The 11,038-nt window shown below is 42.0% G+C and overlaps 1 protein-coding gene across 1 annotated transcript in view; it reads right to left on the bottom strand.

Moving 5' to 3' along the window:
- agbl1 (AGBL carboxypeptidase 1) overlaps positions 1-11,038 on the bottom strand; it is a gene marked incomplete at its 5' end in the record, with an annotated part of 113,356 nt that overhangs the window by 19,622 nt on the left and 82,696 nt on the right. The window contains 2 exons of the mRNA XM_080545403.1: positions 6,590-6,766; positions 7,055-7,186. Coding sequence (XP_080401529.1) covers positions 6,590-6,766; positions 7,055-7,186 — 309 coding nt within the window. The remainder of the gene's footprint in view (positions 1-6,589; positions 6,767-7,054; positions 7,187-11,038) is intronic.

The following is an 11,038-nucleotide window of genomic DNA, read 5'->3' as shown; positions in this document are numbered from 1 at the left end:
TAAGCTACTTTGGTGGAAAGGAGCCCATGCGAGCCTCTCAGAATAAGGTGCATAGTGCGCCAGGGTTAGCTGTTCAATAATGTATAGAACAGAAGAGGTTTACATGTGAAGAATGCATAGAGCCCCGGTTGTTAGATCAGAAATCAATTCTTGCCATGTTTGCATTGTGGAGGCGACATTGACCATTCCAATGGGTGACCTGCCTCTGCTCACACACTGCTGAAAATGTCAAATGATTTGTCTAATGGCACATTTAAAAATAGACATTTGAAAAAGAAGACCACTGCTGGTAATAATGTTGAAGCATGCAATTATACATATTAAACGACTAACACAAATACGTCCTCTTATCAAAGTGAAGGTGGAATCGTATACATCCGTGAGCACAAGCTAGTTACCCACATCAAACAGACAAAATACTGTTAATGTTATTAACTATGGTAAGTCTGGGAGAGGATGATGCAATGCCATTCTATTTCCAACGATATCACAAAGTGAAACACAGACAATCCAGCCCCAGCAAGCTCACGGCAAGTGTTTTGTTTTGTTTAGTTTAGTTTATTAGGATCCCCATTAACTGTTGCTAATGCATTGTTATTGTTTGGTATATATCCAACCATAGTGACTTTGCTGTCAACAACTGTGACTAGAGAGAGAGATGTGAGTTGATGAGAGGCTGGAGCAGCTTCAGGACCACTGGCTCCCCCTATCCCCCCTACAGTTACACTGCAGGGCTCGGGCATCACATAGACGCTGGCTGCACACGTTCCTGATTTATGGCTTATGTCCATGACCTGGCTTAAAGGGATGGTTCAGCCTATTGAGGTGAAATATCATTGTACCCTGAGTTGTCCTCATAGGCCAGTAGTGAAAGCACTGCCTGTTCTCCATTCTCTACTTTGCTACCGCAAGCACAGTAGCTGATGAGGTGGCTTCGTCTCCAATAGATTCCGACGGACCCTGAGTAAGCATCGTTTAAATTGCATGCCGTAATCTCATCAGAGAACACTGCCCACAACAAAGCACAAAGCTAGCTGGCTGTGAGAGTACAAAGAGGAAAAATGAGTTCCAGTTCTGAGCAAATCGATTGTCAGACTGTAATTATGTGTATATTCAATAGTGTGTATGTCAATAAATACATTCAAGTGTAACTTGCTCCTAAACTTTGACGTTTCTCTGATGAGATTATGGCCTGTAATTGAGATAAAGCTGCAAACTCAACTACTGTGCTGTGCTGTGGTAGCAAAGTAGAGAACAGAGAACGGGAGAAGCATTCACTACTGGCCTATGACGACAACTCAGGGTATGATGGCATTTCACCTAAACATGAAAATAGGCTGAACCATCCCCAATGATCAATAATGGACAACAGAGGTTCACAAACATCCGGTGCTTAGCCCAGCCCACGTTTCGTCAACGGGGAGGGGGCGTGTTTTGGGGGGGGAGTTTTTGATTGACGGGTGGTAGCTTGCACTAAATCGACGGTGATTCAGAAAATATTCAGGGCTCGAGCCCCTGATGCCCAGGCCTAACGACGTCACTGTTGAGTCCCCCAGGGGCGGAGCTACGGAGGTGGAACGGAGAACATCAGCCATCCCTGTGATCTGATTGGCCACCCGGTGTGCCACCCCAATGGCATTGGGTGTTGAGTGCTGTCAATCGCTATGATAGTGGTAGCTGTGTAGCTAACTCGCTCTCTGAGAAATCCTCTCCAAACCAGCCATAAATAATATAAATATCGAGGCATACGCTATTATTCAAGCTCTAAAGACTATACGAACAAAATGTCCCACCGACAGAAAGTAAATGAACGCGGAGGAAAAGGAAAGAATTGATGAACAGAAACAGATGGAAAAACCACACCACCACAAGATGGAGACAAGTCTCACGAGGCAGAGTCGCTAATTCTCTCCGAGCTTCATGAACTGAGAAAGGAACACAAGGAGGCCTCAGAAGACACTAAAACTAGGCTAGAGAGGGTGGAGGAGAATATGAATGATTTGACTACTCGAACTGAAAAGTTGGAGGGGAAACTGAACGAAATGGAAGCCAGAGTAGCTCAACAGAAGACGGAATGCGCCACGAGAGGGCGATCGAATACCTGTTACACAGAGAGGCAAAGCTAACGGAGAAATGCATGGATCTGGAAAACAGGGCTAGAAGGAAGAATCTGCGGATCTACGGAGTTCCAGAGGGCAAAGAAAAGAATGCCATTTTTGAGAGTCGGTTGAGATTCGAATGAGATTCGGTTTGTAACTGCACTCCTGGACGGTCCTCTGACACTGCCAGAGGACTTAACTATCCACATAGAGAGAGCACACCGAGCCTTCGCGGAAAGAAACGAGAACGGAGCAAGCCCCACCGCGGTTGATCAGTCAGATTCCTAGCTTACTACACCAAGGATGCCGTGTTACAGTAAGCGTGGAAACGGTAACATATGAAGGTGGCAGAGTATACTTTGACCAGGACTACTCTCCGTAAATCCAGACACAACGAAAGGAGGTACGACATGTGATCAAACAGCTGAGGGAGAAGAACATCAAAAGCCAAATCTCCATTCCCAGCGCAGATCAGGATCTTCTTGGAATCTGGAGTCAAGGCCTTCAGGACCCTGGCCGAGGCAGCACCAACTATGGAGAAGATGGGGATCCCCATCAAAACAGACCCCAGGGAGAGGCTGAATAGACTTTATTCAATAGGAGTGTAGTCTTTTCAGCAGAAAAAGTGCTCCAAGACACACTGGGGAGATATGTTATGGTAACCAGTACAATAAGCAGGAAGGATGTATAGCTATTGAATATGTGTACAAAAGAAGAGATTTGGTGAGGCTGCATTCTCATTTTATGCACCCAAATAGTGGAATGCACTGCCATTACATTCGGGAAGCAACCTCAGCAAATATGTTCAAGTCAAGACTAAAAACCCTTTAGGGGTTTATTGCCTTTAAATTACTAAATAATACAATTATGATTATATAATGATTGGAGCACTTTGAGCTGCAACATTTGCAGGAAAAGCACCATACAAATAAAAGTTATTATTATTATTATTATTATTATTATTATTATTATATTATTATTATTCCACCGGAAGAAAATTCTTCCTTCTTTAGAGATATTGAAAACATAATTGTGAATAACGCCAAGGGTATGATAATAGTGGGGTGGGGGGACTTTAACACTGTACTGGATGGGAGGCTGGACAGATCACAGATAGAACACATTCAGTCATCAAGATCCGATTTTCAAAAAAGGTTGAAGACAGCCTTAATTTTAGACCCAATAAAAAGTGTTGGTCGCTTTTGGCTGGCCACCCCAATTCAACCCCCTGGAGTCCCCATGCGAAAAATATAATATTCTATCTGTCATACAGTACAGCCGGCATGGAGGCAATTCAACAGCGCCTTTGCTGCATCTTTAAATGAGCTGCAATTACAGTTTGACTTTTATGTTTGACTTTAAAAATGTATTAGACACGAGACACGGGACACGAGATCAGACAAAATGGTGGTGATAATAACTAGAGTATTAAGAAACAGAGTGTAGTGTCATAAAAACCAAGTCCAACCATGGGATCTAAGGGGACCTAAGTGGAGAGAGGGCCAAGTGTGTGTGTGTGCCATGTTGAAGCAGGCTGATTTGTATAGCATATGTCCATCATTAGTATAACGTGCCGTGTGTGGGTTTTCAAGCAGAGGAACACTAAAACATTAATAAAGGCGATGGAGATGCCAGGGAGATCTTGGCTTTGATGACGGTCTTAATTAACTCCTAGGCTTCATATAAAGCCCTCTTCCCTACAGGATTCATCCAGGCCAGACGACAGCAGGCTTTCAGATTCCACCACAGATTTCAACACAAACTGTGTTTATTGTACCGTCCATTCTGTTTACAATTCTGTGGATGCTCCTTTAGGAGAGTTAGGGTAATGGGGTTGTTGCTTTCAGATTGGCGTTAGCCTCCTCTTATTTTCAATCTCTTGTAAAATCATGTGTGACAGCAGCTGTTGAAAGCGGGAGCAAGTCGGCCAAATGTTCTGGCTTTTATTCAGAAAAATGTAAACGTTGCAATGTTGTTGAAAATCAATGGCACCTCTTGGGATTAATCACCAAATCCATTGCATTGCAATGTTTTGGCTTGACTAGCGAGTGAACGTTTACATTAATTTAAATTTTTCTGAGTAAAATTCAGAACATTTCCATTGGATGCCGACTTTCACCAGCTGCTGTCACATATGTCTCTTGAGCGCCAAAAACATTTTAAAAACATGACGTCTGCCATAATGAGCATTCATATAAATAAAACTATTTTGAGTCCTGAAAACTATCGTTTGTGTGCCACAGTGTCTCCTGACGGTGGTTAAAGTCTCCTCTAATCCATTTTTTTAATCTAGTGCAGATTGTACCTTCACACTACAGCACCCACTCATTGTAGGCTAAACAAACAACTCCCTGGTGGTTTTGTTATAGGTCGGCCCACCTCAGTCAGAATGCCAGTAGTACACAGAGCACAGGTGGGGAGGGCTGCACTGAAGTATCTCAGATGCGACACGCAGACTCACCCCGCACGCACATGTCTGGTATTTGACATTCTCTCCATCTTTTAAAAGGCTCTCTCACCATGACTCTTTCAGTTGATATTAGATTGATGAATATTGGATAGAAACTGTTCCCAGTGAAAGACTAGAAATGATTATCTGGGGTCTGGTGTTTGAAGTTGATGTGCTTGCCTCCTTTTCGGAGGTGGATCTGTGGATCCTGTAGTAAATATGTGTTTACAGTACCTTATGTTTGTGCCTCTTCAATCTCTATTGAAAGACAAACATATGTTGCATACCATGAAGCCATAAGGTAAACACCTCCCTTAGCCTGTAGTGTAAGATTCTTCTTCTTTAACTTGGGAACGTATTTAGAATAAAGTGCCATGACAGAGACATATTGTGCAGTAGACCAATAGTATGTGAGGAAGCACTACAAATCCTAATTAAAGTATTTTGTGGTAATTCATCTCAGTACTCGTTTATCTTAATTCGTGTGTCCTTAAGAAAAATACGACTTGATTAATTTGTCGTAAAAAAGGCTATTCAGCAACTTCTCTCTCGCTCTCTCTCTGAAACTGAAACTGCAAAGCTAAGGTGATTAGAGGTAATCTTTGTGATGCAAATTCTATTCCTTTGAACATCCCCTTTCTCTTGGCATAATAGACAATCTAACTGCATCAAGGAAAAGCAACTCAGCATCATTGGGTGACTGGACAGATTCAGTAGAATATACAACTTAAAAGCCAATATGGCAACCAATTTTAATGATGGCTCTAACTCATATACTGTAGCGAGCTTTTGGTTTGTGCATGGTCTGAAAAATCTGCTATTCAATGTTCTTAGCTCAGGAAGAGCGGAAGAATATCCAGTCATTCATATTGCGCTCTTCAAACCGTGCATATGACAGGCTATCTAAACAAATATTATCACGAAAGAAAACAAAACTAAATAGACTCAAGCAATGTGATTTGATATGAGTTCAAGTAAGCTAATATGAATTGTCTACAGAGCACCCAGTCTAGTGACGATAACTCAAGCAGTGCTGTTGCAGTACCAGTGACCCAGTCTGTGATTCACCCACTGTCTGTCTCTCTGAGAGCTTAATTAAGCCTCTATTCCCAGGCGAATCCTTCAGCCAATCCCGCGTTTCAGACAAGCAGCTAATTGGCATGTATTAACAGTGAACCGAGGTCGTTTTCTTTTTTTCTCTCTCCTCCTTTTACCTCTGGCTGGCTGCTCGGTGACATTAAAGGAGACCAGGAGAGCGAGCGAAAGAAAAAGAGAGGGAAAGGGAACCACTTGAATTCACTTTGCAGTCTAATGGTCTGCCAGACCTCTGACATGGGCCGAGGATATTAGTACAGACTTTTTAATCAAGGAACATTCAGGCTTTTGCCCAACCCTAACGTACATGTACTCTCACATCTGGCTCGCCACCTGCTCGTCCTAATAGACAGGCTGAGTTTCTCATCCATTAGTCCCCATATCTATCTTGCGCGCATGCACGCACACACACACACACACACACACACACACACACACACACACACACAAACACACACTATAGAAAGTCATCCCACCCCTTCACTTTTTCCACATTTTGTTGTGTTATAGACTTAATTTAAAATGTATTAAATAAAGAAAAATGGGCATCAATCAACAGACAATAACCCAGAATGACAAAGTGAAAACAAGGTTTTAGAAATGTCTGTACAAATGTATTCAAATTGAAACACAGAAATACTTCATGTGTACACAAGTACATAAGAGTAGGTATTTCTGTGTTTATTTATTTTTTATTTTTTTTATTTTAAGTGAAGGAGTGTGATGACTTTCTATAGCCACTGTACATACATATACTGATATGTCCAATGCAGCACTCACTGTAGGCAGCTGGATAAGTCATTAAATCATGACCATTTAAAATGCTTACATTGCTGTCAAAATTAATTACAGTAGCTCTGAAGATATCCCAATCCACCTGGTGCATCAGTTTGTGTGTGTGTGTGTGTGTGTGTGTGTGTGTGTGTGTGTCTCTCTCTGTACCAACCTTATTGATGCCTTGGTCACAGCCATTGTAGGTGCTCTCCATGGTGTAGCTCCTGAGGACACCCATCTCCCTCCATACCACCACCCGGGCCGTGGCCTCCCTGGACTTCTCTATCAGGTAGTTACAGCTGTTGAAGGAGAATGCCGGGGCTATCCTGTCCAGAGTCTTGGGGATGGTCTAGAGTAAAAAAAAAAAAAACATTAGGGGCCAGTTTCACAGACAAGGCTTAAGCCTAATCCTGGACTAAAAAGCATCTTCAATGGAGATTTTACATTGAAAGTGTGATTTAGTCCAGGACTAGGCTTAAGCCTTGTCTGTGAAACTGGCCCTTTATGTTGTAACGGCCCTGTTCAAGCCCTGTTACCATCTCCGCTTAGTGAGTTAACACTCTAGGTGCAGTAGGTAGCGCAGGTGGTTGTGGCTCGACCCGGCCATTTTCTACTGTACAATAGGCTTCTGATTTACCCTGTATCCTGGGTCTTCCTTCAGGGTGGCAGTGTTGACAGTAGAACCGGACTGCCAGAGAGTCTCCTTCACGCTGCAGCCGTAGAGGAACACATTCTTCTTCCGGGAGTGGCCATGGTAGTCACAGAACACCTGGGCAGGCGACATGACTTCACATCATCACTTTATTACTACTTATTTTACTTGACTTTATTATTGTGATCTTGTATCTTGATGCTGCAATGCCAATGTTGAGGAACCGAAGCCAAATAATTTTACTCGTGTACTTGTGTACATTGGGATGTAATAAAAGCGATTCTGATTCTGATGACGTAATGATGACTTTGGGTGATGAATAGGTAGTGTTACTACTACACGGGTGTAACAGCAATTGAATATCTGTTTTTCCCAAAACACAGATCATGCATACTCATTGACTAGATGGCATATTCAATCAGGAGATTCTTCATTGGACATGGTCTTCAGTCCAGGACTAAGCAGGACTTTCCAGGAAACTAAGCCATACTACCAAATGTACGTGATGTGATGAATTAAAACCTATTAACTTTGCAATGAAACAGCTCAAAAGACTAGGTTTTGAGGGGCATTGTCTGAGCTGGAAGAATAATCACCCAATGGCTTTTAGAGTCAACTCACTCCATGATGCTCATTAGCCGTGCCCATTATCATACAGTGGACATTTTAGTTTGACACAATTAGCGAAGTCAATCACAAGCAACTAATTACGAGAATTAAGCTAATTATATTTGTTGTTTGGCAATGACATAGTTTAATGCTCACAATTCATTTCTTTCCAGGTACATTGGGTGATAATCAGAATACTAAACTGTTAATTATAGTTCAATTGATTCGTAAAGCTAATTAGTCCACAATATTGCAGCCAGATAATGATAATAATTTCACTGGAAACACTGTAGCTGAGTGAGATTCTTGATGTTTAAGATAAACTTGATGTTTAAAAAAAATGTGTGTACAGAAATCAGCTTGTCATATCTTTGGAGAATGCTGTATATTGCAGTAATTAGGTAAATTAGGTCAAACAATTTGTATCGTGTCAATGGTTAAAAAGAGCTGTACAACATTGAGACTTTCCTTGTTTGGCTTGACCTTCTGTAAACAAAGCAAATGATTGTGAGTTGAGCGATCAGGTTGAGAAGAGCTCTAAACAAGATAATTAGATTCACAGGGAACAACACACGGGTCGGAGGAGGTGAATCGGATAAAGTAGGAAGGCTTTTGTTATCTAACAACACAGGTCCTTCAATATCAACATGATTTTGCAAATGTCGTGCGTGTGCATGATGTGTCCGTTTCTCTGTGTGTGTGGGAGGTGGGGGGAAGAGAGACAGAGAACAATTATTACATTTAATACATATTAATAATAATAATTATGATCTCCCACCCAACCCAAACGTTCAAGTGAGAGACAAAAAGAAAAAGCCACAAGAAAAATAAATAAAAAACACAAAGAGTAAATGGAATGAAACAGGGAGGGAAGTACAACAGGACAGAGCTCAGGGTGCACACATCAAACATGAGATGCACTGAGAATCAATTGGGAACTAGAGAGGAAAGACTATTCACATATGAGATAATATGTTGTCATCTTTTATAGAAATTGCCATTCGAGCCTCTTAAGGAATATTTCACCTTTTCTAGCGACAGAAAGGAGATTAGATCATTTAGCCAGGTTGTAGCAGAGGGTTGATTTGGGCTTTTCCATGGTAACAGAATACGTCAATGAGTGAGGAAACAACATCCACGTTTTTGTTGTTGTTGAAAGACTGGTATAAAGGGTACCCCAAAGATGGTTATCAAAGGGCAGGGTTCTACTGTATCCTTGAGGGCATCACTTAGGATATTAAAGAAACCAGACCAGAAATCTGCTAATTTTGGACAAGAAAAAAACATATGAGTGTGATTTGCCGGTGACAAGCCACACCTATCGCAGGTATCACCTGTACCCGGAAACAACTTACTGAGCCTGGCTTTTGTAAAATGGACCCTGTGCAGGACCTTAAACTGAATTAAGCTTAGACTGGCACATGAAGATGTTGAGTTGACCCAGATTAGGCCCTCCTCCCACCAATCGTCTGTTATCTCAAGTCCAAGCTCCTCTTCCCATTTACCCCTAACCTCCGCAAGAGAGGCCACACGTGAGGATGATATAAGGTCATATAAAACTGAGATCACACCGCGTGCCTCAGGGAAAGAGAGCACCTCAGATACAAGAGAACCCACTGGAAGTTGAGGGAAGGATGTGAAATGGATGCAAGCATAATTACGAGCCGGAAAATATCGGAACAAGTGAGAGTGGGGCAAATTATATTTAACGCTGAGATCAGTAAAGGCGGCAAATGAGCTCTCTAAATATAAATCATTGAAACGAGCCAGGCCTCTCTCCTTCCACAAATTGAAAGCAGTATCTAACCTAGAGGGCGGAAACAAGTGGTTATTACTAATGGGGCTACATGGGGTCGGGGCAGAAAGGAGGAGAGTAGAATTGGGTTACTAATGTATTTGGGACAACAGGAAAACAGAGGGGCACAAACCAACACCACCAGGGAGGATGGGCGGGAAGAATTGTCTTCCATTATACACCAATCGAGGTTGGAAGAGTTACACCAAGCATGAATTTTCTGAAGATTAGCCGCCCCCTATAATAAAATAAAAGGTAAGGTAACGCAAGGGCCCCTTCCTGTTTGCTTCTCTGCAGTATTACTTTGCATGCTCTTTGGTTCTTGCCAGCCCAGATAAACTCTGAGATTATTTTGTCCAACATTTGACAGAAAAGATTTTGGTAGAAATACAGGAAGACACTGGAAAAGTCTGGGCAGAATGTTCATTTTGATAGAATTGATTCTGCCCATCAGAGAAAGAGGAAGAGAGTCCCAGCGCCCCAGATCAGATTTAATTTCCATAACCAACTTTGCAAAATAATTTTTATGGAGAGAGGCGAGGGAATGAGCAATGTTGATGCGTAACTAACGGAAACTGGTGTGGGCCAGTCGGAAAGGAAGGGTACCTAGTGGAATTAGCTTAGCTGGGAAACACTCACTTTTACTGATATTTAATTTGTAGCCCGAAAATGACCCAACGGTTGTCAAGATTTTAAAAATATTGTCAATACAATTACTCGGGTTTGTGATATAGAGCAAGAGGTCATCGGCGTAAAGAGACACACGGTGCTCCAGACCAGCTCTGTAAATGGCAGTGAAGTGTGGGGAGGATTTAAGAGCCATGGAGAGAGGATCCATCGCTACAGCAAAGAGCATGGGAGAATTTGGACAACCTTGATGGGTGCCTCTCATTAGAGCAGTGGTTCTCAAACCTCTCCTCGGGGACCACCAGCCGTTCCACATATTGTATCTGTTCCACCACCAGCACACCTGATTCAACTAATCAAGTACAAACCATAATTGCTTTGCACTTGATTAGTTGAATCAGGTGTGCTGGTGGTGGAACAGACCAAATATGTGGAACGGCTGGTGGTCCCCGAGGAGAGGTTTGAGAACCATTGCGTTAGAGGGAAGACCTTTGAGAATTAGTTGTCACACAGGCAGTAGGGGCAGATATAAAAGTTGTACCCATGAAATAAATTTAGACCCGAAGCCAAATTTCCCCAAAGCAGAAAACAAATAAACCCACTCAACCCAATCGAAGGCCTTCTCCGCATCTAGCGATATTACCATTTCAGTAGCCAATCCAATGCAATCCAATGATTCATTAACCAATAGTCTTCATTGTTTATGTCTCATCAAATTTAGTTGAAGAACTGATCCAATGTGATCCAATGTGTTGTTTGGCAGAGATATATAGAGTTTCAGGGTGTAACTGGCCTTCTTATTTGAAATTCTCAAAAACGGAAATGAAATATTCAATTTCTACTGTGTATTTAGTCACATTACAGTAATTTGGTCATATCTATGTAAATTTTTTAACATCTCACAGGTCTCAGCTTTCACCAGGTACCAAATTTAGCTA

This window comes from Nansenia antarctica (genome assembly GCF_963989245.1).
Source record: "Nansenia antarctica genome assembly, chromosome: 14".
NCBI classification, from domain to species: domain Eukaryota; kingdom Metazoa; phylum Chordata; class Actinopteri; order Argentiniformes; family Microstomatidae; genus Nansenia; species Nansenia antarctica.
Note: the sequence above shows the minus strand (reverse complement) of the source record. Positions and strands in the feature narration are given on the sequence as shown.